The 27,886-nt window shown below is 37.4% G+C and overlaps 1 protein-coding gene across 1 annotated transcript; it reads left to right on the forward strand.

Moving 5' to 3' along the window:
- Window positions 1–4,556: 4,556 nt before the first annotated feature.
- Window positions 4,557–27,850, forward strand: LOC311078921 (tripartite motif-containing protein 16-like). Its single transcript, XM_084107974.1, has 7 exons — window positions 4,557–5,253; window positions 25,028–25,123; window positions 25,389–25,622; window positions 25,708–25,858; window positions 25,989–26,048; window positions 26,781–27,775; window positions 27,817–27,850. The coding sequence occupies exons 1-6, from the start codon at window positions 4,639–4,641 to the stop codon at window positions 27,320–27,322; spliced, it is 1,698 nt and encodes a 565-aa protein (XP_083964100.1). The 5' UTR covers window positions 4,557–4,638; the 3' UTR covers window positions 27,323–27,775; window positions 27,817–27,850.
- Window positions 27,851–27,886: the final 36 nt, after the last annotated feature.

The raw sequence follows: 27,886 nt of genomic DNA on the forward strand, positions 1-27,886 counted from the left end.
TTCGCCACGATGCCCACAGGGGACCACTACGCCCGCCCTACGAGGGCCCATTCCGGGTTCTGGAGACAGGGGACAAAGACTTTGTGGTGGACAGGGGTGGCAAACCGGAGCGACTCTCCATCGACCGCCTTAAACCGGCTCATTTGGACGTGGCCAGGCCCATTGACCTGGCCCAGCCCCCACGACGCGGACGGCCTCCTGCTCTGCCCCCACCTTGTGCTCCCATCCCACTCAAGCCTCCCACACTCCATGCCCCTCACCCGTGTAATGACGTTACACCAGCTGCATTGGAGTCTCCTCGACCTTCGGTACAGCGTAGTCGTTGTGGCCGGTTGATACGCCCACCTCCACGTTGACTGTTTGGTTTTTCTGTTATGGTGAATTCTGGGGGGACGTGTGTAGTGAATGTGAAAGATATAATTCACCTTTGTTATTAAGTGTAGTTCTGTACACTGTTTTTCTGCATAACTGTTCAGGGATCGCGGTCCCTTTAAGATGTTGGGAAGGCGTGATGACGCGGGACGCTGTTCAGCGCCATTCATCTGTGGTTTTGTTTACCTTGTAAAATAAACGACACACGCATTCGTGTGCTCAAAGTGAGAAGTTGTCTCTTGCAAATTACTGCAATTTCCACAAGATGATCTTGGTCATTCTTTGATGATGTCATCATATTATGACCTGCTTCTCTGATATGACAGTCAAAACTATAAATATATTAGCTTAGATTACATAATATGTAGATGGAGTTTAGCTTTATACAAAGTCTAATCAATGTTGTAATTTTTCACATAACCCTTGAAATATTGTGGCATCAGTATTATAACAATCTGGAAAAAAATTATATATATATATATATATATATATATAGTACAGAAAAAGTTTTGAGCTGGTTCATTTTTTTAAGTAGTATAGACACATCAAGAATCAACATATGATTCTCAACAATGGTGACAACCAACAAAGCCTTTTTGTGACTTTATAGTAGTTCAGATTTTTTTTCATTGTCACCATTGTTGCGATTCATACACTGATTCTTGATGTCTGAGTGAGTCGATATGATCCTGTCAAAACATTTTCTGTTTAATGACTTCATAAAATCTGAGGATCACAGCAGTTTTGGCATGCAAAAATTAATACTAATGTTTAACGACTTAATCAGATATTTCACTTCAGGTGGTATTAATAAAGCAGGACACTACATGATGACTATTATAATTAAAAAGTGACCAACATCATCTGATCTGAGTTTCTTTTGGATTCCTACCATAACTAATATGCATCAAAGACACACAGTTAAAGCAGCCAGAGAAAAACTTAAGTTACACACTAAAAGGTCAAGAGCCCAACTAAAGCAAACACTGATCTCCATCATGGTGACATCAAACTTTATTCTTTTCAATAAAGCTTCAACTTCTAAACCTCTGTTAATTCTCAATAAGAACGCTAGTATGAAAGAAATAAAGTCTGGATTGTAATAAGTGAAGATGCTGAGATCCTGAGAGATCTGGTAGTGTTTAATGTTCTGTTGGGGTTTAAAGTGTTTCTGTATGGTGTGTTTCGTGGGTCACCATTGCATTGAAGAGTAGAGCCTGAGCTTCAGATCTTTCACATCTACTGCAGTTAGATTCACCCGTGTTAACTCTAAAAGAATCACTCACATGACCTGTGCACTTGTAATGACACATCAAGGATGTTAAGAGGCTAAAAGCAGGTTTAAAACTTGCCCCTTTGAAGTCAACAGGGTGCAAATTTTAAAAAGAGGATAACATGGTGTAGGCAACACCGATTTTTGTCATTGTTCTCTGTACTGACAGCACTCCAAATTTACCAAAAAAATTAGCTCAATGTTAAAATTGACCGGAGTTCTCCTTTAATTACTTGCCCTCATGTCGTTCCAAACCGTAAGACTTACGTTCACGTTCATATTCGGAACACAAATAAAAACGTAATTGTGGCGAGCAGGACAAGGCTGGGGGCCGTGGGAGAACGGTGCGAGGCCGATGACGTGATTAATAATGAGCGACACCTGTGAGACGCACCGGTCTTGTATCTCTCATGGAGGAGCGGAAGCATAAAAGGAGGAGCGACGACAGTGGAGATCTAGAGAGGCCAGGCCTGGATTTTATTGGTGTTTTGTTATATGTGACAGCAGTCGTCCGTGAGGGGCAAATAATTAAAGTAATATTCAAAATAATATTATCTAAAGAGGGTTCACACAACATCTGCTCTCGCGTCAACACAACACGCATTCGCTGTGATGCTAATGTGAATGTGCGTTTCAGATCAGTATTTTTGTAAATAAAGTGGTAAATAATATTTTTTTGCAACAAGAAGTTGCGTCACCTCATAAAATTTAGGTTAAACCACTAGTGTCACATGGGTTACTTTAATGATGTTTTTACTACCTTTCTGGGCCTTGAAAGTGAAAGGTTGTGTAGCTGTCAGTGGAGAGAGGGTTTTGAACGACATGAGGGTGAGTAATTAGTGACACAATTTACTTTTTGAGTGAACTAACGCTTTAAATATAAATAGGACTAATTTGCTCTTGACATGAGAATTAAACTGCAAATGTGTTTTGGTGTTCGTAGTGAAAACCATCCAGGTCATTCAGTCTCCTGAATATCAGACCAGAGAGGAGATTCTACAGTGTGAGTAACTATGAAAACACACACAAACACAGACTAGATAAATTAATTAGATAACTAGATGACTTAATTGTTCAAAAACATGAGTAAATTAATTAAATTAATTAATCTTTGTGAGCTCCTAGGATAGCTAAAATTGCACCATGGCAATACAGACTTATGTTTTTGGGAGTGATTTTATATTTCTTGTTCAAAATCAATAAAACAAAGTTGAAGTATTGAAGTATGGCAAGGTTATAATTTTTTTGATCAATGATGACTGTCATACTTCATGATTTAGATGCAAATGAAATTTAGATTTAGATTTCAAGGGATTTTGTCATTTTTTAGTGTTTCGGATACAATGAGTCTCATCCACAGAGTCCAGACCACATTCACTCAGTTGCTCTATGCTGGGATTGGAGTTCAAAATGACACAACATTGAAACTGTGTCGTCTAACATTGTAACTAACACTGCCATATCACATGTATAAGCACCACGTTGATGATAGACGATGATAGTCACTTCTTTTCTAATTAATTAATAAACAGCTGATATCTCAGATATGATAACAGGATAGCAAATGAATCATATAATGTTTGTAATGTATGAGTAGAAACTCGTACCTTGTTGGAATGCCAAAAAAAAATGTAATTGAATTCTTTGGTTGGAATTAGATGAAACAAAAGATTTGATGACATTTTTGCCAATGACTGTCAAAAGTAACTTCCATATCTGATTTTAGCGTTGTGTTAATGAATTTGAAAGCTATTTATATCTTAATTATCCCTTTACCTGACAATTAATTTAATTTTATCAATCAATAAATTTACACTAGAAACAACCTTGTTGTGTTATTTTGGTTTAATGCTGTGAAGCTGCTTTGATGCAATCTGTATTGTGAAAAGCGCTATATAAATACACTTGACTTGACTTGACTTGACAATCCAAAAGATTTATCAATAAATAGCTAAAGAAAACCAAGACAGACGTGTTGTCTTCATTCCAGCTCAGATTTTTGGATTCACCGTCAGAATGCGCTATTGGCTATGGATCTCATGAAACGAATTGGGTTTCCTTTATAAATATTATTAAAAAGTTTCCACAGCTAGGTGTCAAAGGTGTTTACTACATGTGTGTTTGATGCATATGTTGCAATTAACCTAAAATATGTCTGGCTATGTCAGACTTTTTTTATTACCATGTTTTCATATCCTTCATGGCATATAGTTCTTTAGAGAATACTTTTTTTTCTTAAATCCCTGTTGTAAAATATTTCCGGAAATAAGGTCAATGAAAAAAATGCCTGGCACTGTAACACATTACAGTATGTGTACGTCCTACTGGAACATTTTGTGCCCTCCCTACATTCTTTTCAGATCTCATCCAACTACATTCCTAAACCCCAACTGAAAATTGGAAGTTTATCACTTACTATTTTCCCCACATAGTTATTGTTTGTGCTGGAAAAGTTTAATCTTTTTAAAAATTCAATCATAATTTATTTTGTAAATAAATGTGTTGGATCTGTCACTTTGCTAGCTTCTGTATTCTATATATAATTTTTAAACCTTCAGTATGAGAATGCTATGTTGATATTTGTATTATTTGTGTTCAAGCATACTGTCCTTTAAAACCTGTATTGAGTCAATCTATTGGACATCAGTGAGTCTCTCTCACATTTGCTGCAGTCTCAAACATGATCCAGTTATGATATTGTGATGTAACATGATTTGTATTTTTGGGGGGCACTGATGCTAGTACTATTAAAGGACAGAAATAATACAAAGAGTTCAATCATATTCAGTTCAAGGTATTTCTGCATTTTTCAGCTTACACAACTGTGGCATCCAAAACAGCTTAGTCATAAAAAATAAAAAAAACACGGAAATGAACAAGTTACTGTAAGTCACGCCCTGCAGAAAAACCTGTTTAAGTATATAATCAAAGAAGGTACTGGACTGTCAAGCTCAGTGCGTATCGTCTCTCTGTCTGCGTGTTCATACGGTGAAATGGCAGATGCCAATATTTCAGTGGATCAGTATCAGTTCTGCTGTTCAGTGTGTCTGGATCTCCTGAAGGATCCAGTGACGATTCCCTGTGGACACAGTTACTGCATGGACTGCATCACAGATTGCTGGAATCTGGAGGATCGGAACAGAATCTACAGCTGCCCTCAGTGTAGGAAAACCTACACGCCAAGACCAGTTTTAGGTAAGAATGTGGTGATCGCTGAAATGGTGGAGAAACTCAAGATGACGAGTCTCCAAGCTGCTGCTCCTGTTCTTCCTCCTGTTCCTCCTCGCCGTCATCCTAACACTGGATCTGGAGATGTGCAGTGCGACTCCTGCACTGGAAATAAACAGAAAGCAGTGAAGTCGTGTCTGGAGTGTCGAAGCTCTTACTGTCAAATTCACCTTGAACAGCATGAGAGTCTCTTCAGAGGTAAAGGACACAATCTGATGGACGCCACTGGACGACTGCAGGAGATGATCTGCCCTCGACATGGTAAAATGCTGGAGATTTACTGTCGTACTGACCAGCGGTGTATCTGTATGCTGTGTTTGGTGGATGAACACAAAAACCATGACACTGTATCAATTGCAGCAGCGAGGACAGAGAAACAGGTACACTGCAAAAAGAGATGTGTCAAAAAACAACACATGTGACTGTGTAGATAGCATTTTGACACATGTTGTGTAGATTTTAGCACACAATGTGTGTTAAAATCTAACTCTGGATAGAATAGTACTGGGTGGAGGGCAGTTTGTGTCTATGAAAAAAATTATAGGTATATTTTATATGGTATCCCATAAAATACTCATGAGAAATAATCATGAGAAAAATATGCACAGATGACAATATTATCATCATGGACATGTAAGATTGTTAAGCTCAGCAAGAGTTTAATATTTGAAAGATGAGTGTAATGCATAAAAGTTTAGCATATTGTAATTAACTTAAAATTAATTTTTAAATGCACAGTTCATACTGAACCTTACAGACTATGGTATCAAACAGACATCAAGAATCAGCACATGAATCTCAACAATGGTGACAAACAAAAAGCTTCATGCCGCAATGCATGCTGGGTGCCACCATAGTACAAATCTCATCCATGACTCCCAGCATGCATTGCGGCATGAAGCTTTTCGTTTGTCAAATTTTCAGAAAACATTTTTTTATTTTATTTATTCTGCACTGCTGGATAGCATGATATAGTGTCACAAGATTCCCAGCTAACAGGGAACGTTCCCAGAACTTTCACTAACGTTCTTTAAAAGTTGTGTAAATGTTAGTACAAAACGTGATTAAAATAATGTTTTCGGAACGTTCATACAACGTTATTAACGTTCTTGTAACGTTGAGAAAAAAACGTTCTTAGAACAAGGTTCTTGGAACGTCTTTATGACGTTATTTTTGATTGATGAACGTTCTCATAACGTTGATAGAAAACGTTCTTAGAACAAGGTTCTTGGAACGTCTTTATGACGTTATTTGTGATTGATGAACATTCTCATAACGTTGATAGAAAACGTTCTTAGAACAAGGTCCTTGGAACGTCTTTATGACGTTATTTGTGATTGATGAACGTTCTCATAACGTTGATATAAAACGTTCTTAGAACAAGGTTCTTGGAACGTCTTTATGACGTTATTTGTGATTGATGAACGTTCTCATAACGTTGATATAAAACGTTCTTAGAACAAGGTTCTTGGAACGTCTTTATGACGTTATGTTGTGATGGATGAACGTTCTCATAACGTTGATAGAAAACGTTCTTAGACCAAGGTTCTTGGAACGTTTTTTTGACGTTATTTGTGATTGATGAACGGTTCTCATAACGTTGATGGAAAACGTTCTTAGAACAAGGTTCTTGGAACGTTTTTTTTACGTTATTTGTGATTGATGAACGGTTCTCATAACGTTGATGGAAAACGTTCTTAGAACAAGGTTCTTGGAACGTCTTCATGACGTTATTTGTGATTGATGAACGTTCTCATAACGTTGATAGAAAACGTTCTTAGAACAAGGTTCTTGGAACGTCTTTATGATGTTATGTTGTGATTGATGAACATTCTCATAACGTTGATAGAAAACGTTCTTAGAACAAGGTTCTTGGAACGTCTTTATGATGTTATGTTGTGATGGATGAACGTTCTCATAACGTTGATAGAAAACGTTCTTAGAACAAGGTTCTTGGAACGTCTTTATGATGTTATTTGTGATTGATGAACGTTCTCATAACGTTGATAGAAAACGTTCTTAGAACAAGGTTCTTGGAAAGTCTTTATGACAATATTTGTGATTGATGAAAGTTCTCATAACGTTGATAGAAAACGTTCTTAGAACAAGGTTCTTGGAACGTCTTTATGATGTTATGTTGTGATTGATGAACGTTATCATAACGTTGATAGAAAACGTTCTTGGAACAAGGTTCTTGGAACGTCTTTATGATGTTATTTGTGATTGATGAAAGTTCTCATAACGTTGATAGAAAACGTTCTTAGAACAAGGTTCTTGGAACGTCTTTATGACGTTATGTTGTGATGGATGAACGTTCTCATAACGTTAATAAAAAATGTTCTTAGAACAAGGTTCTTGGAACGTCTTTATGACGTTATGTTGTGATGGATGAACGTTCTCATAACACTGATAGAAAACGTTCTTAGAACAAGGTTCTTGGAACGTCTTTATGATATTATTTGTGATTGATGAAAGTTCTCATAACGTTGATAGAAAACGTTCTTAGAACAAGGTTCTTGGAATGTCTTTATGATGTTATGTTGTGATTGATGAAAGTTCTCATAACGTTGATAGAAAACGTTCTTAGAACAAGGTTCTTGGAATGTCTTTATGATGTTATGTTGTGATTGATGAATGTTCTCATAACGTTGATAGAAAACATTCTTAGAACAAGGTTCTTGGAACGTCTTTATGACGTTATTTGTGATTGATGAAAGTTCTCATAACGTTGATAGAAAACGTTCTTAGAACAAGGTTCTTGGAACGTCTTTATGATGTTATGTTGTGATGGATGAACGTTCTTATAACGTTGATAGAAAACGTTCTTAGAACAAGGTTCTTGGAACGTCTTTATGACGTTATTTGTGATTGATGAACGTTCTCATAACGTTGATAGAAAACGTTCTTAGAACAAGGTTCTTGGAACGTCTTTATGATGTTATGTTGTGATTGATGAATGTTCTCATAACGTTGATACAAAATATTCTTAGAACAAGGTTCTTGGAACGTCTTTATGACGTTAGGTTGTGATGGATGAAAGTTCTCATAACGTTGATTGAAAACGTTCTTAGAACAAGTTTCTTGGAACATATTTATGACGTTATGTTGTGATGGATGAAGGTTCTCATAACGTTGATAGAAAACGTTCTTAGAACAAGGTTCTTGGAACGTCTTTATGATGTTATGTTGTGATGGATGAACGTTCTCATAACATTGATAGAAAACGTTCTTAGAACAAGGTTCTTGGAACGTCTTTATGATATTATTTGTGATTGATGAAAGTTCTCATAACGTTGATAGAAAACGTTCTTAGAACAAGGTTCTTGGAACGTCTTTATGATGTTATGTTGTGATTGATGAACGTTCTCATAAATTTGATAGAAAACGTTCTTAGAACAAGGTTCTTGGAACGTCTTTATGACGTTATTTGTGCTGGATGAAAGTTCTCATAACGTTGATAGAAAACGTTCTTAGAACAAGGTTATTGGAACGTCTTTATGACGTTATGTTGTGATGGATGAATGTTCTCATAACGTTGATAGAAAATGTTCTTAGAACAAGGTTCTTGGAACGTCTTTATGACGTTATGTTGTGATGGATGAACGTTCTCATAACGTTGATAGAAAATGTTCTTAGAACAAGGTTCTTGGAATGTCTTTATGACGTTATGTTGTGATGGATGAAAGTTCTCATAACGTTGATAGAAAACGTTCTTAGAACAAGGTTCTTGGAACGTCTTTATGACGTTATTTGTGATTGATGAACGTTCTCATAACGTTGATAGAAAACGTTCTTAGAACAAGGTTTTTGGAACGTCTTTATGATATTATTTGTGATGGATGAACGTTCTCATAACGTTGATAGAAAACGTTCTTAGAACAATGTTCTTGGAACGTCTTTATGACGTTATTTGTGATTGATGAAAGTTCTCATAACGTTGATAGAAAACGTTCTTAGAACAAGGTTCTTGGAACGTCTTTATGACGTTATGTTGTGATGGATGAACGTTCTCATAACATTGATAGAAAACGTTCTTAGAACAAGGTTCTTGGAACGTCTTTATGATATTATTTGTGATGGATGAACGTTCTCATAACATTGATAGAAAACGTTCTTAGAACAAGGTTCTTGGAACGTCTTTATGATATTATTTGTGATTGATGAAAGTTCTCATAACGTTGATAGAAAACGTTCTTAGAACAAGGTACTTGGAACGTCTTTATATTATTAATTTGTGATTGATGAAAGTTCTCATAACGTTGATAGAAAACGTTCTTAGAACAAGGTACTTGGAACGTCTTTATATTATTAATTTGTGATTGATGAAAGTTCTCATAACGTTGATAGAAAACGTTCTTAGAACAAGGTTCTTGGAACGTCTTTATGATGTTATGTTGTGATTAATGAAAGTTCTCATAACGTTGATAGAAAATGTTCTTAGAACAAGGTTCTTGGAACGTCTTTATGATGTTATGTTGTGATTGATGAACGTTCTCATAAAGTTGATAGAAAACATTCTTAGAACAAGGTTCTTGGAACGTCTTTATGACGTTATTTGTGCTGGATGAAAGTTCTCATAACGTTGATAGAAAATGTTCTTAGAACAAGGTTATTGGAACGTCTTTATGACGTTATGTTGTGATGGATGAAAGTTCTCATAACGTTGATAGAAAATGTTCTTAGAACAAGGTTTTTGGAACGTCTTTATGATATTATTTGTGATTGATGAAAGTTCTCATAACGTTGATTGAAACGTTCTTAGAACAAGGTTCTTGGAACGTCTTTATGACGTTATTTGTGATTGATGAAAGTTCTCATAACGTTGATTGAAAACGTTCTTAGAACAAGGTTCTTGGAACGTCTTTATGATGTTATGTTGTGATGGATGAACGTTCTCATAACATTGATAGAAAACGTTCTTAGAACAAGGTTCTTGGAACGTCTTTATGATATTATTTGTGATTGATGAAAGTTCTCATAACGTTGATAGAAAACTTTCTTAGAACAAGGTTCTTGGAACGTCTTTATGATATTATTTGTGATTGATGAAAGTTCTCATAACGTTGATAGAAAACGTTCTTAGAACAAGGTTCTTGGAACGTCTTTATGACATTATGTTGTGATTGATGAAAGTTCTCATAACGTTGATAGAAAATGTTCTTAGAACAAGGTTCTTGGAACGTCTTTATGACATTATGTTGTGATTAATGAAAGTTCTCATAACGTTGATAGAAAATGTTCTTAGAACAAGGTTCTTGGAACGTCTTTATGACATTATGTTGTGATTAATGAAAGTTCTCATAACGTTGATAGAAAATGTTCTTAGAACAAGGTTCTTGGAACGTCTTTATGACATTATGTTGTGATTAATGAAAGTTCTCATAACGTTGATAGAAAATGTTCTTAGAACAAGGTTCTTGGAACGTCTTTATGATATTATTTGTGATTGATGAAAGTTCTCATAACGTTGATAGAAAACGTTCTTAGAACAAGGTTCTTGGAACGTCTTTATGACATTATGTTGTGATTAATGAAAGTTCTCATAACGTTGATAGAAAATGTTCTTAGAACAAGGTTCTTGGAACGTCTTTATGATGTTATGTTGTGATTGATGAACGTTCTCATAAAGTTGATAGAAAACGTTCTTAGAACAAGGTTCTTGGAACGTCTTTATGACGTTATGTTGTGATGGATGAACGTTCTCATAACGTTGATAGAAAACGTTCTTAGAACAAGGTTCTTGGAACGTCTTTATGACGTTATGTTGTGATGGATGAACGTTCTCATAACGTTGATAGAAAATGTTCTTAGAACAAGGTTCTTGAAACGTCTTTATGACGTTATGTTGTGATGGATGAAAGTTCTCATAACGTTGATTTTCTGAATGTTATATTTAGGCTATCATAAAACGTTCTGGGAACATGTTGTTTGCTGAACATTCTCAATGTTAAGTACACTCGTTAACAAATGTGCGCTTCTTAACATTAGTTTACAATCACTAGATTTGTATAATGACTATATCCATATAATCATTTTAAACATCACAGTAGTTTATAACATCACCCCAATAAACCAGCACTATATAGCCTATTAATAAATTAATATTAACTAGTGCAAAATGCCTGTGCAAAATCAGTTTTTTTAGTAATTGTTGTTTTGGTGTGTTTGAGTGCTCCTTGTTACAATTACACAGCAAAAGTTCAGTGACATTTTTATTTGTGTATGGTAGAAAGCAAATACTGATCCTGAAATAATGACATAAAACATGTGGAAAATTGAACTACACAATGCAGGGAGCAGACTACACAGTGAAGTCTGAGAAAACGCTACGCTTGAGTAAAAACAGTTTGTGAAAAGGCTACTACAAATGATGCCCGTGAAAGAGAATTGTGAACGCATTGAATAGGATATGTTTAGTTGGTGAATAGCATAAGCTACTATTACACAGTAGTGATAACGTTAAGCACACCAGAATGAAATATAATATTCATAAGTAAACAGCATAGCTGACTTACAGATTCAGAACATCCACTAATGAGTAAGCGTGATGATTCAGGGAGCAGGCTACACAGTGAACTCAGAGAAAACGCTACGCTTGAGCAAACAGTGTGTGAATAGCTACTACAAATGATGGCAAAGTGCCCGTGCAAAATCAGTTTTTGTGTGTGTTTTTAATAATTGTTGTTTAGGTGTGTTTGAGTGCTGATTGTTACAATTACACAGCAAAGGTTCAGTGACATTTTTATTTATGCATGGAAGAAAGCACCAAGGAAAATTTAACTACACGATTCAGGCAGGCTACACAGTGAACTCTGAGAAAAGCTGTGAATAAAAAACAATATTCAGAAGTAAACAGTGTAGCTGACAGAGTGTTTATGCCAGAATGTTTATTTTTAAACAATTACCTTCTTTTACCCATATATTTAACAATATCTTTTACATTTCTAATCCAAACTATGTCAAACTTTACACTGCACTTACTTGTGCCCGTAGCAAAAAACCTGTCAAGTTTGAAAATGTTGTTAACAGACAGACAGACAGACCTTCCCATAATTTATAGATGTATAGATAGATATGCTATTCACATATGTGAAGCACTGTTAAATATATTGAAATACATTTTGAAAATATATTATTTCAAAATACATTGAACATAAATCTTTTAAATTGTTCCTCATGTTACATCTGTAAATGTCTAGCCTACATATTGTGTATACCGGTATTTCACAAAATATATTCATGCCTTATATCATGTTTAGTTTTCAATAAATGTTTTTGCAATTTTATTTCAACACCACGTTTACCATTTATAAAGCTATGTAATATAATAGGCTATTATATTTTACATTATATTATAGCCTATTATAACCTATTATATAAATTGTACATTGTTTTACACTCATGCTTCATATACTCATTCCGTTTACAGTTTGGTGATGGCCACTAGCCTATACACTTAAATGTTAACCTCACATTTCAGGATATTTTATCTGATTATCAAATAATTCCCTCCATCAATTCTTCTTTTATGTAAATGACGCGAGACTTCTACGTCTTTTAATTGGCGCGCGCACTCGAGTTGCATTTGAACCAGATTTGAACTGGAGTTGCTATAGAAACGGGCGGGAAGCTCAACTGACGAGAAGCTCAAGTGACGACAAGCAGCAGCTCCGTCTCTCACTGTTGTCTTCGCTAATTTCAGGTAAGTTTAGTCACCAAAATTACACAAATAGTACATACAAATGTTTCTGACACATTCTTTCATGTAAATGACACGCTTCCGTTGAATATTTACTTTATAGAAATGGTATAGTGCGTCTTCGGGAAAAGTCAGTTAGCATCTCAACTTTTAGGCTAACGTTAACTAACTTAAGTTAACGTTACTTTAGGTAAGGTTAGGTTGATTAGACTTTAGCTGTAAAGTTTAGGCTTTTAATCTTATGTGTTGATTAGAGGTTTTGTAAAGGTTTTGCTGGCAATTTTTCAATGTGAATGGAAGTAAACTATAAATTATCTTAAAAGTAATTAACTTAAAAATATTCACTGGACGGTTAATTCATAGTTTTCACGTGACGGAATGCCCACCTGGAGGGCAAATTGGGGTTTTATAATGCCATTTATGCCTAACATTAGTATTAACATGAATGTCACGCAACCGCTTAATTCGCAGGTAACGTAACGTTAACTTGACTGTTAACGTTACACACCGATTAATAACCTTAAGTTACTTAAAAAAATATATATTCCTGGACAAGCTGCTTTTTTTTCTTTTTCTTTTTTTTACAAGTGAATGAACGATTTATTTGTCCAAAGGACAAATAACTTACAAGACCAGGGTTAATGCCAAGCCCTGGTTTATAGATTTTTATAATTTTATTATAATAGCTTCAGAAGACATTTCTCAATGCTGCTATTGTCATACAATTGAAAGTATTATATTCCTACTTCCATAGTATGGCAAATTAGTACAAATTAGAAAAGTTTAGCAGGTAAAGAATTTTGATGCACATTATCTTACTTTTCCCCTCATTGATAGAAGTTTTCATTTTCAGGTGTAGCTAATCCTTTACAATGTGTTATTGAACCTTTCCATTGTATAACATTTGTAAACTACATTTTAATCTTGTGTGGTTTAATATTTATAGTACTCAAAGCACAGCCTAAATAACTTAAGGGTTAACATTTATGGAGTAGTCACACTGTTATTATTAAATGTTTATGAAATAATAAATCACCATTAGTAACATCAGTCAATCTGTTCACTTTCCAGATGGGGCATGAAGAGACTGGACCACAGCACGAAGAGACTGGACCACAGTGCTAGTTTGGCACCCCCACACTACTTATATTTAAGGGTTAGTTCACCCAAAAATGTATATTCTGTCAGTAATTTATACACCCTAATGTTGTTCCAACCCCTTAAAGGATTAGTTCACCCCAAAATGAAAATTTCCGAATAATTTACTCACCCCAATGCCATCCAAGATATCCATGTCTTTCTTTCCTCAGTGGGAGAGAAATTATGTTTTTTGAGGAAAACATTTCTGGATTTTTCTTCTAACAACAGACTTCATTGGTGACCATCGTTTTTAAGCAAAAAATCAATGCAGTTTCAAAAGTCTTTGAAGTGTTTAAACGGGCTGTACGCGATCACAGCTGAAGAAGAGGTTGTTATCTAGCGAAACGATAGGTCATTTTAAATTTTTTTAATAATTAATAGACTTTTTACCTTCAATAGTTCGGATTGAGCTGATCATCAAACGGACAGGGAACTACGTCATCACGTTGAAAGGTCGCGCCGGCAATACTATTTGAGCTACTATTCATATTCATCAGAATGTTATTCATTTACTATTCATATTCACTGAATACTATTACTATATATATAATAGCAAACAATACTATTTGAACTATCCTCCTACGTACGGTCGCATTGTAAACAGTGGGGCGGTACTTCTGCCGGTGCCGTTGTGACCTTTCAACGTGATGACGTAGTTCCCTGTCCATTTGTTGATCAGCTCAATCTGAACTATTGAAGGTAAAAAGTCTTTAAATTATATATTTTTAAAAAAATTACCTATCTTTTCGCTAGATAACAACCTCTTCTTTAGCTGTGATCGCGTACAGCCCGTTTAAACACTTCAAAGACTTTTGAAACTGCATTAATTTGGACTTAAAAACGATGGTAACCAATGAAGTACATTGTTAGAAGAAAAATCCAGAAATGTTTTCCTCAAAAAACATAATTTCTCACCCACTGAGGAAAGAAAAACATGGATATCTTGGATGGCATTGGGGTGAGTAAATTAGTAGGAAATTTTCATTTTAGGGTGAACTAATCCTTTAAAGGATAATTCCGGTATTTAGCACTTTGAGTCTATTTTCTGGTTTGTTTTGGATGAACTAGAGTGGTGGACGATGGGTCCTGTCTCGACTCTTGACTCGTTTAGAGTCGCCTTTGACCGCTTCAGAGTGGCTGGCTACAGGCATACACTAACATGTCCTTAAAACAACCCTTAACGTTCGTTTTCAAAACTGCAACTCACCGACTGGTTAGTGGTGTTCGTTGATGATTAAAAACAAATATATTAGCACAATGTATGATTTCAATCCGTGTTATTTGCTATAGTGGAACTATTTTTTCAGATACCTCACAACCGCTCGATATTTGAGTCTGAAGCGCAGTAATATCAACGAGCAATGAGTCCTCCAACAGAAATCAATGGGATTTTACAAAATGCCAAATAAAACACGACAGAAAATGTATTTCGCTACGCTACTTGTTTTGGAACATCAATGAACACCACTAACCACTCGGTGAGTTGCACAGTTTTGACAACGAACGTTAAGGGTTGTTTTAAGGACATGTTTGTGCATGCCGGTAGCCAGCGACTCTGAAGCCGTCAAAGGCGACTCTAAACGAGTCAAGAGTCGAGACAGGACCCATCGTCCACCGCTCTAGTTCATCCAAAACAAACCAGAAAAGAGTCTTAAAGTGCTAAATACCGGAATTATCCTTTAAGACTTCCGTTAATCTTCAGAACACAAATTAAGATATTTTTGATGAAATATGAGAGCTGGCTCACTCCTCCATAGTCTTCTAGGCAATTTCATTCTGCCTTTTCTGCCCAGAAAGTTAGTAAAGACATTGTTAAAATAGTCCAAGTGACTGGCTCAACCTCAAGTTCATCAAGTGATGACAATAATTTTTGTGTGCAAAAATGTATTAATTTTCTTATGTGTGGGCCTCTGAGTGAGTTCACAAAAGTTCCGCACTACATCGAGACCCATATGCGTCATCTTCTCGCTGCTCTAGTGAACTCTAGGGCCGGGACGATACAACTATCTCCCGATTCGATACTATCACGATACTTGGGTGCTGATACTGCTGGTATTACGATTTTTTTTAAGAATTGCAATTCGATATTGCGATTTTTTATTTTATTTTTTAACACTAGACCATCAGAAAATGTTAAATCATACACTTAAATACAGACTGTATAGGCTAAATGATGTATAAGATAAGTCATATTTACAAAAACAATTCATCACATCTTTCTGACTTATTTCAGAAGCATCATACAGTTAGTACTACATTCTCTTTAATAAATGATTCGATAACAAATACATTTTGTAACAGGCACTTGTCCCCATCTTGTGGCGAAACAATATGATCGATAAATGCGTTATTTTAAGGGGCCAATCACACCTAACGCATTTTTGGAAGTGAGAGGCGCCTTTTTTCAATTGATTTCCTATGGCAGTGCACGTTCTGCGCGCTGTTTATGCGCCCCAGGCGCCTCGCGTTTAACCGCCGGCTGCGCCTCATGTTTTTGGAGTTGAAAATAAAATCAACTCGAATCGAATGAATGGAGAGGCGGGTCTTCCGTTGTAGTGAACACCAGAGAATGTGATGATGGAGGATAAACTTGTGGTGCTCTCGCGGGTTACCAGGAGCTTAACAACTTCACGAATCGTAACTACCACAATGTTAACAGAAAATAAACGGAGTTTATAAAAGGCTGATTTGACGTTTACTTGACTGACAGGACAGCTGTTTCAGTGTTTGCCTAGCAACAAAAAAACGCAGTTCACTGCTCGTTCTGTGTGATTGAGGCAGTGCTGTGCTCCTCGCTTTTTCAAACCGGAAAAACGCGTTAGGTGTGATTGGGGCTTTACTCTATTTTGATCGTTATCATAAACATCAGTGTTTATATTTGAAATTTAAACTTTTATCCAAGTACTTCTATGATAATTTGAACTATTGTATCACAGAAATAATGATACTATGAGGTTGAAAAGATTGTTTGTGAAGCTGTTTCATGACGACTCTGGGTCAGCACTAGGGCTGCAACAAACGATTATTTTGATAATCGATTAATCTAACGATTATTAGAACGATTAATCGACTAATCGTCGATTATTTCGCCGACTAATCATTAAGTTTGGAACGATTATTCAGCTTTTTCAATTAGTTAAAACACTGAGTTATACATATTCTAACTAATATAAAAAAAGAAAATCACTTCAGCTTTTGAAATGGTTGTTTTAATGAACTTTGAGCAACTAAACAGGTCATTCTCTTTAAGTTTTCAGATTTCTGTCCAACTCAAATCACACACAAATGCTCTCTAAGCATTGGTTAAATATTCTGTTCTCTTTCAATAGAAAAACTAAACAAAAAAAAATAATAAGCTGCATTACAGAAAAACTTAAACTGCAAACAATTATTATTATTATAAGAATAAAAAATGACATGACAATTGAGCTGAGCTGACAGAGACACTCATTCACCTTTTAATTTACAGAATAAAAAAGTAACTGACATGATATTCTTCATAACATCTCCTTGTGTAAGTCTTCATGAATATAGAACAAAATACAGGCAAGTGATAAGACTGTAATACCTAATAGTGTTACAATAATAAAAACAGCTCTGACTCCTAAGCTCGATCAAGCTTTATTCTATGCAAAAATAAATCATCACATTACTGTAATTATATTATTATTGTTAATATTATTGCTAGTATTAGTAGTATTGCATTCTCTAAAAAGAGATTTACTGCTAGTTATTTAACTCCAGCTGGAGAACATTCAGCTCTCACCGGCTCGTCTCGTGCCGGGGTGTTTCCTCTTTAAGTGCTTTAACATGCATGTTGCGCTCCCGTGAAAAGCAAGTTTTGCCTTGCATGTATTACACACGACAGTATATTCTTGGTTTGAAGTTTTGTGAAACTTTCACACACCTTGCTAGTTCGGATCAGGTTCGGATTCGTTTGCACTCCGTCATAATTCGCGCTGTGTTTTCTTCTACCGCATTTGTAACGGCTGCATTACACTCTAGCGCTACAGCGCCGTAGCGGTCAAATCACGATATTGCAGGCCCTTACATTAGGTCACGTGGGATCAAACGACTACTCAACAACAAAGATATTTGTCGACAATTTTTTATTGTCGACGTTGTCGACAATGTCGACTAATCGTTTCAGCCCTAGTCAGCACAGCTTTAAATGTTGCGATATGATTTTGTCAAAGGTTTAATAGACAGACGAAATGGTAGCAGATCGTGTGGGCGTTTGAATCGAGATCACATTTTTTTAAAGATGAATCGTGCAGCTCTTTTGTCTTATCTCTCTCCCAGTATACGAGTAGTGTGAGGGCTTTTCAATGCATTCAATCTCAGGTCGCTTTTAGTAGAGGAGTGAGCCAGCTCTCAGATTTCATCAAAAATATCTTCATTTGTGTTCTGAAAATGAACAGCAGTCTTACGGGGTTAGAATAACATGAGGGAGAGTGATTACTGACAATTTTTTTTTTGGTGAACTAACTCTTAAACACCGTTTTCATTTCATTTAAATGTTTATATGAAAATATTTGTTGTTGTTTTTTAAGCTATAATGTAGCGTTTAAAATGTATGATAATCATGAAATTTTCTACTTTTTGATGTGCTGTAAAAGTGTGTGCTTATAATTCACATGGTTGTGTTAATAAAAAAATTAAGTTGGACGAATGGTGCAGAATTTTTTTATACCTTAAAATAACATTTTAACTTGAAAGAAAGTGGACATTTTAATGTTCTTTGAATGTTGTATTGTTAATAACATTTTGGGGGAAAGAACGTTGCAGGAACGTTATGCTTACCTTAAGATGATGTTCTAGCAATGTTATGCTAATGTTCCAGCAATGTTATGCCAATGTTCTTGCAATGTTATGCTAACCTTAAGATAATGTTGCATGAATGTTATGCTAACCTTAAGATAACATTCCATGAACGTTATACTAACCTTAAGAATGTTCCAGCAATGTTGTGCTAATGTTCTGGCAACGTTATGCTAACCTTAAGATAATGTTCCAGCAACGTTATGCTAATGTTCCAGCAACATTATGGCAATGTTATGCTAACCTTAAGATAACATTCCATGAACGTTATGCTAACCTTTATGAATGTTCCAGCAATGTTGTGCTAACGTTCCGGCAACGTTATGCTAACCTTAATATAACGTTCCAGCAACGTTATGCAAACCTTAAGATAATGTTCCATGAACATTATGCTAACCTTAAGATAACGTTCCAGCAACGTTATGCAAACCTTAATATAACGTTCCATAAACATTATGCTAACCTTAAGATAACATTCCATGAACGTTATGCTAACCTTAAAAATGTTCCAGCAATGTTGTTCTAACGTTCCAGCAACGTTATGCTAACCTTAAGATAATGTTCCAGCAACGTTATGCAAACCTTAAGATAACATTCCATAAACATTATGCTAACCTTAAGATAATATTCCATGAACGTTATGCTAACCTTAAGATAATGTTCCAGCAATGTTGTGCTAACGTTCTAGCAACGTTACGCTAACCTTAAGATAATGTTCCAGTAACGTTATGCAAACCTTAAGATAATGTTCCAGCAATGTTATGCTAACCTTAAGATAACGTTATGCAAACCTTAAGATAACGTTCCAGCAACATTATGCTAACGTTACAGTAACGTTATGCTAACGTTACAGCAACGTTATGCTAACCTTAAGATAACGTTCCAGCAACATTATGCTAACGTTCCAGCAACGTTATGCTAACGTTCCAGCAACGTTATGCTAACCTTAAGATAACGTTCCAGCAACATTATGCTAACGTTCCAGCAATGTTTTTCTAACATTAAAATACCATTCCAGCAACGTTAAGCAAACTGGACATTTCAACATTTTTAGAACATTCCAAATCAACGTTCCCACAACGTTCTTAGAACATATTTTTGTTAGCTGGGTTGTTATAACTAACAGCACATAAATAAATGAAATGCACACCATCCATATACTCGATAAACTTGATCAGGGGCCGTATTCACAAAGAATTTTAAGGCTAAAAGTAGCTCCTAACTGGCGAATTTAGGAGCAACTCCTAAAAATAATGGGCGTGTCACTCGTAACTTTAGGACTCCTAATTTTTTTGACTAAGAGTAATTCACGAAGTATTTTAGCCCTAAAAGTAGCACCTAAACCTGGGACAGCTTAAAAGAAGTCGAGAGGACTCCTAACTCACTAAGACCTATTCACAAACCGCTTTTTGTGGCATTTCACGTCGCGATGTTTTGAAATGCTTATGCGGCGGCTACAGGAGCTTCCAATCGCGAGGGAACAGTTTTGCATTGTATGCATAACTAGGGATGCAATAACGCCACCAACAACAACCAAAACTAGGCTACTTATTGCATGTAAACTAATTGTAACATTTTATTGTTCGAATCAAATTAAAATGTTCTTCTCTTTGCAAACGTAGGCAGAGGCATATAGTGACAGATTAATTCAATAATGTTGCAAAGATATTGCATCAATCCATATGTTTCATTAGGCTACTAGGCTATTTGTTTTGCCTTACTCTTTATTCATTTAGGCTATTTATTCAGTTATTCATCATCTAACGTCCTTCACACTACTTGTGTAGCGCACGCATTCTCAGACCTGTCACCTGTCACTCATCATCGTAGGGGAGGTGTTTGGAATCATTCCCGTGTTACAATCATCAGCCAATCAAGGTGGTCACTTCAGTCAAGCTCGTGCATGAGTAATGACATCATCCATAGCAACGAAGACTCACTCTTAGTTTAGGAGTTGTCATATTTCTTTACTAAGAGTAGGTCTGAAAGGCGTTGTGAATAACTTTTAAGAGAAAACTCCTAGCTAAAATCTTTTAGTGCGATTTAGGAGTACTCCTAGTGGTAAGAAGAAATGCTTTGTGAATACGGCCCCAGATCAGCACTTGCTGATTATGACATCATCAAGAAACATCTGATCATATTTTCTCTCACCATAACAAATGTATTTTATTAAAATACAGTTAAAGCAGCCAGAGAAAAACTAAAAGAAGAGTAAAGGGTCAAGAGCTCAAATAAAGGAGCCATTAATCACAATTCTGGTGACTTCAAATAAAACATTCAATGAAACATCAACATCTAAAACTCAGTTAATTCTCAATAATAGCCTGTCTATGTAGATTCATGATGTCTAAACCATCCAAATGTTCAAACAAACTCTTTATTAAACGTCACTGGACTACATAAAAACAAGTTAACAATACGTTTCAGTTTTCGTGGCTCAGATAAGGTCCAGGGGCCATATTCACAAAGCATTTTATCTTACCACTAGGAGTACTCCTAAATCGCACTAAAAGATTTTAGCTAGGAGTTTTCTCTTAAAAGTTATTCACAATGCCTTTCAGACCTACTCTTAGTAAAGAAAAATGACAACTCATAAACTAAGAGTGAGTCTCCGTTGCTATGGATGATGTCATTACTCATGCACGAGCTTGACTGAAGTGACCGCCTTGATTGGCTGATGATTGTAACGCGGGAATGATTCCAAACACCTCCCCTACGATGATGAGTGACAGGTGACAGGTCTGAGAATGCGTGCGCTACACAAGTAGTGTGAAGGACGGAAGATGATGAATAACTGAATAAATAGCCTAAATGAATAAAGAGTAAGGCAAAACAAATAGCCTAGTAGCCTAATGAAACATATGGATTGATGCAATATCTTTGCAACATTACTGAATTAATCTGTCACTATATGTGACCCCGGATCACAAAACCAGTCTTAAGTCGCACGGGTATATTTGTGGCAATAGCCAACAAAACATTGTATGGGTCAAAATTATCGATTTTTCTTTTATGCCAAAAATCATTAGGATATTAAGTAAAGATCATGTTCCAAGAAGATATTTTGTAAATTTCCCACCTTAAATATATAAAAAAATGATTTTTGTGAGTGAATGCAGCACAATCGCCAATAGAAATGGACAACTTTAAAGGAGATTTTCTCAATGTTTAGATTTTTCTGCACCGTCAGATTCCAGATTTTCAAATAGTTGCATCTCGGCCAAATATTGTCCTATCCTAACAAACCATACATCAATGGAAAGATTATGTATTCAGCTTTCAGATGATGTATAAATCTCAATTTTAATAAAATTACACATAAGACTGGTTTTGTGGTCCAGGGTCACATATGCCTCTGCCTACGTTTTCAAAGAGAAGAACATTTTAATTTGATTCACAATGAAACGTTACAATTAGTTTACATGGAATGAGTAGCCTAGTTTTGGTTGTTGTTGGTGGCGTTATTGCATCCCTAGTTATGCCTACAATGCAAAATTGTTCCCTCGCGATTGGAAGCTCCTGTAGCAGCCGCATAAGCATTTCAAAACATCGCAACGTGAAATGCCACAGAAAGCGGTTTGTGAATAGGTCTTAGTGAGTTAGGAGTCCTCTCGACTTCTTTTAAGCTGTCCCAGACTTAGGTACTACCTTTAGGGCTAAAATGCTTCATGAATTACTCTTAGTCAAAAAAATTAGGAGTCCTAAAGTTACGAGTGACACGCCCATTATTTTTAGGAGTTGCTCCTAAATTCGCCAGTTAGGAGCTACTTTTAGCCTTAAAATTCTTTGTGAATACGGCCCCAGATCTGGTTTATTTCTTTGTTCTTGGCTGAACGTGACATTCCTATGGCCTTGTGAGATGGCAAGTGTGTGGAGATATGGAGATTTCTCAGGTGGAGAGTGCAATGCAGTCCACCTGGCTGGATCGCCTGTGTCTCCAATTCAAGGCCTGAAAGTTCTCGGCCGTGCTTGCTGGAAAGGCTTACAGTGCCACTGGACAGGCTGGTTCCACCTTGCATGCGATGGCCCTCCTGCAAGTACAACAGGCCAAAGAACAAAAAGAGCTGCACAAAGGTAATTTTGAGGGGTGTTAATGCAGGAACAGCATATGGTGACGGACCTCACCCTCAGGGCAACGAAAGTGGGCCCAAGACCCGATTATGTCTGCCTTGTTGGTCCAGGAACACCATCGCTGGCTGAACATGGCTGAGATAAAGGAAGCCGAAAAAGTCACCTTTCTCAATGCCCCCATCTCCCAGGCCAGCCTTTTTGGTGACACTGTTGAGGACTTTTTTCAGTAGTACGGAAGCAGATAGATGCGATCAAGCACACCCTGCCCCAGTGGGATGCTGCTGCCACCAGACCGCCGAGGACTGCCTCTCCATCTGCCCCTCCATCTGCCCATCACTGAGGGCGTCCCCCTATGGCGTCTACATCCTCTGAGGTTGGGCCCGAGCAGCAGCCAACATCCAGGCCGCAATGTCAAGCTAACCGCAGGTAGGCGAAACAGCCCGTCTCAGCCACTGCTAAGCCCTCTAAGCAGTCGGAAAAACAATATCTCTGAGATGGCTGACCCAGAGATGGAGGGAGCTGCCCTTTTTCAGGGGATGTTATAGGAGGGCTGAGTGAAAAATCTTCTGTTTTGCATAAAAGAGTTCTGGCCTTTGTTCTGCCAAACATTCCTCAATCTCTGGGTCCCACAAGGTGTGGTTTGATGGTGAGCGAAGCGACACTATGCTTTCTCACTCTCATCCCCTTCTTCTTTTGCCAAAGTGCAAGAGTTTGGGGTTCGAGAATTCAATGCCTCACGCATCTTCAGCCTCGCAGGAACCATGGAAGAGTCACATCACACTCACTGCCTCTACTTCGGGACACTATGCCTCCTGGGTTGAGCCCCAGCCCTCCACCTCGCTGACCCTCCATGGGTGCATCAGTAGTTCCGCTGGTGCCTCTTGCACGTTGTTACAATGGATGCCTCCAGAACAGTTTGTGGTGCAGTATGCAACGTACATGCTGCCTCTGCCTCCTGGACAGGACCTTGAATACACTGGCATTTATGCTGCCTCTGGTTGCTGGCTTGACCTGTTTGCCTATTCAGAGTCCTCCCATTGCTGACTGTTCTATTCCCTGACTGAGGGGACCCTCGGTATGGACACACCTGGCCCCAGGGCCTAGGCAAATATGCGTTTCCCTCAGTGAGCCTGCTCACACAGATATTGTGCAAAGTCAGGGTACGAGTACCCTATTTGCTCTCCAGGTGAGTTCCCAGACTGGCGAACCCTGGATGGAGTTTTCTTCCAGGCATCCTTTGGCAGTCAGATGTAGTGGAGTCGTCTGATACCAGGCTCAGTTCTCAAGACGCATGACCAGCCCCTGTACTTGGCTAGACATATGTTGTGATTCCCTCTTGGTAATCAAATATATGTATTCTTCCACGGTACGGTTTTCCTGTCGGTAAACCAGTGTCTTTCCCTGGGTAGATTCCCCTCTGCTGGGTAGATTGACCTTCTTCTTTGGAAAGTTCTATCCTTCTGTCCTACCAGGTACAGAGGTCTGTTCGACTTACATGGGGTGCTGAGAAGGGTCAGCAGTAGTAGCGCTTTCCATAAGGACCCCACAACATCAGTCTGTCGATATAACGCTGAATGTTACTGATAGGGAACGTCTTGGCTATTGTTGTAACCCTCTTTCATTGAAGGAGGGAATGGAGACGTGGCCTGCCACCCTGTACCACCACTGAATGAACGGGACCCACATGTCGGCTCTTAAGCACAAACTTGAATGAGTGAGTTGCTGGCAAGCCTATATACCTGTCTGTCCAGGGGAGTGAATTGCCATGTAAATCTCATTCTCCAATGTCCATTGGCTTGTTTTGTTACTACTTGAAGGTGATTAAGATCCCACAACGTCAGTCTGTTGATGTGTCCGTTCCTTCCTTCAGAGAATATGGATTACAACAGTAACCAAGACAATCTCCATAGTGGTTAAAATGTTATAAACACTAAGTATTTTCTAGCACTAAAAGATAACTAAAAGTGGCAAGTTTATATGCCACTGCCTACCTGAGCATTGTTGTTGACCTGTCTCTTTATGGCCAGTCTAACCATCTTCTGATAGCAACTTCCAGCAGGGTTTGCCATGTTACATACATCTCATGCCAATTGGATGAATGGTTCACAAGAATGTAGGAAAAGTAGGTTTCACAAGAAATGGAAATACATATATTTCATTTAAGTCACTTGATTAACAAATTGATTATGACCCTGTGTTACAGGGGCAAACATAATTTAGCCCATAATTTAATGTGCAGTAAGTCAAAATTTGATCTCTGATCTTTAACGTCTCTGAAAGCCAATCTGTTTTTGTGCAGAAGAAGTAATCTAAAACACAATAGAGTTGTTAGGTTTGTTAGTACATTAACACAGAAGTTGCATCCCACATGAGAAAACCAGAAAACTTTTTCTCTGGTTTATAAATTTGTATGTTTCCTACAGACACATTTGGAGGAGATGAAGAAGAAAATGAATCAGAAAATCCAGAACAGAGAGAAAGATCTTCAGGAGCTGAAAGAGGCTGTGACGTCTCATAAGGTGAGAAAGAGCACCAAATCTTGTCATGATTTATTCACTCTAAGCTCTTTTCAATACAACAAAAGTGGATGCAACTTGAAAGCTTTTCAGTGAATAGTGACTTAAATATCAGGCGGTTCTTCACTCAAAACCATATAACTTTAGAAGTCTGGGAATGTATTGCACAAGCTTAGACATTCAACCAAACATCTTTGTGTTCCAGTGAGTATAGTGAGTAAAAGACTCACTATATATTATAGCTACTCAATAAATGTGTGTGTAACAGCGCTCTGCACAGACGGCAGTGGAGGAGAGTGAGAGGATCTTCACTGAGCTCATTCGCTCCATTGAGAGACGTTGCTCTGAGGTGACGCAGCTGATCAGAGATCAGGAAAGATCTGCAGTGAGTCGAGCTGAAGAACGACTGGAGCGACTGAAGCAGGAGATCGATGATCTGAGGAGGAGAGACGCTGAAATGAATAAGCTTTCACACACACAGAATCATGTTCGTTTCCTCCAGGTAACAGAGATCTTCTCAAACACTGAGGTTTTTAACAAACTTCTGGAATTACAGTGAGTTTGTGTTTTTGTGTTTGTGTCTGTAGAGTATGTCGTCTGTCTCTGTTCCTGGATTAACAGACGGCATCACTGGTGGTTCTCATCTGCTTTTTGATGATGTAGTGAAATCTGTCTCTCAACTCAGAGACAAACTACAGCAGTTCTGCAGTGAGGAGACAGAAAAGATATCTGGAGCAGGTAAAAAAAAAAAAGAAACATCTCAAAAGTGAACTTACCATCATTACCTGAATATAAAAAAGTAGTATATGTAGGTTGAATTTCCTCTTGATATGAGAATTAAACTGCAGATGTGTTTTGGTGTCCATAGTGAAAACCGTCCAGGTCATTCAGTCTCCTGACTATCAGACCAGAGAGGAGTTTCTACAATGTGAGACACTATGCAAACACACACAAACACTCAAAAGACTTTTCTATAGTAATTAAACGTGATGATCTCAACAGGGGGGTGTTCAATAACCAGTTAATTGAAGTGATAACCAAATGTAACCGGTCTTACTCGACACGCTCCAAAATGGATTCGAACTAGGGTCTCTGGCATGGGAAGCGGACACACTAGCTAGGACGCTAAAGACAGCAGCCACTAGCGTCAGTCGCTAGCACGTCTCTCGAGGCCAGGGGAGTGAGGTTTACATGTGCAGCTCTTACTGACCTACATCCGTTTCACTCGCCCCCTTTAAACCTCACTCCCATCCAGGTCAATCACACCAAATGTCTCCAGTCCTACTTTAACTGCTTATGTTATGAAACCTGCAAGTTTAAAAACGCTTTAGATGTGTTTCTATGGTATCTGTAGTTTCGGACTACAGCTACATTTTGAATAGCATACTTCCCATATTGCTCAGTGTTCATTGCGAAAGCACGTAAACTCCAATCTGGAGTGAATATAAATTATTTCAAACCAGTTCTCCAGAACCAATAGTTGCAATTGAACTGGGTTTGGTTTTATCTATGCTTCTAAAATACCCCCTAATGAGTGATGCATACAAACTTTCTCCTACTTCTTTATTTATCATATGTCTACCAATAACTTCTGTAAAGTTATGTTAATGCTAAAAGTCATACTTTATTATTAAGATGCCTATGTGTTTGTATTCATCAGATTTCCATCAGTTCACTCTGGATCCAAACACAGTGCATCCATGTTTCTACCTGTCTGAGGACAACACAGTGATCACTTACACCAACACATACTACAGTTATCCTGATCATCCAGAGCGGTTTGATTACGCTCAGGCGTTGTGCACAGAGAGTGTGTGTGGACGCTGTTATTGGGAGGTCGAGTACAGCGGTAGTGAAGGTGTGTATATAACAGGGGCTTATAAGAGCATCAGCAGGAAGGGACAGAGTTTGGACTGTGCATTTGGATGTAATGATCAATCCTGGATATTGTTCTCTTCTCCTTCGAGATGCTCATTTAGGCACAACAACATAAACTCTGATCTCCCTGTAGTGTCCAGCAGTAGAGTAGGAGTGTATGTGGATCACAGCGCAGGGATTTTGTCCTTCTACAGCATCTCAGACACAATGAGACTCATTCACAGAGTCCAGACCACATTCACTCAGCCGCTCTGTCCGGGGTTTGGATTAGGTGTCCGCTCAATCGCAAAACTGAGACATCTAAAAGCATCTGTACACAATTAACTAAGTTCAGATCCTACACAGCCGAGTTAAGGCTGCTCTGTGCCTGCTCAAAACTCTGTGTAAAGATGTAATGCCGCATAAAGCCAGACAAAATTGTGCCTGCTCAGACCCACCTCAGCCACCAGAATCAAAGAGTGATTGGAATTGCTGTGTAAATGCATTTATGGCACCTCTGAGCAGCAATAATGTTAGTGTAAAGAAAGGTACCTACATGCCACTTCAGAAGCGCTCTTGTGCCACCTTTGGAGTGTAAATTTGCCAAAATAATGTAAATGTTAAATAGATTATAAAAAAAAATATTTCCATATCACATGTATTAAGTACCATGATAAATCAGCAACGATGAGATGATATTAATTCTCTTGTTTTCTAACTGATAAATTAACAGCTGGAATTCTAAAGATCTCAGATATGATAGCATCTTATTAATCTAAAAATGGTTGAATTGTGGGAGTGGGAACTGATCATGAGACGTGAAGAAAATGTAAATGTAGTCATATTCATGTGAGTCTTTTGGTGGAATTTGATGAAATTCTTGATTACTTGTGAAAAATTAAAAATATT

The sequence above is a fragment of the Abramis brama genome (assembly GCF_963993115.1).
Source record: "Abramis brama genome assembly, chromosome: 1".
Taxonomy (NCBI): Eukaryota; Metazoa; Chordata; class Actinopteri; order Cypriniformes; family Leuciscidae; genus Abramis; species Abramis brama.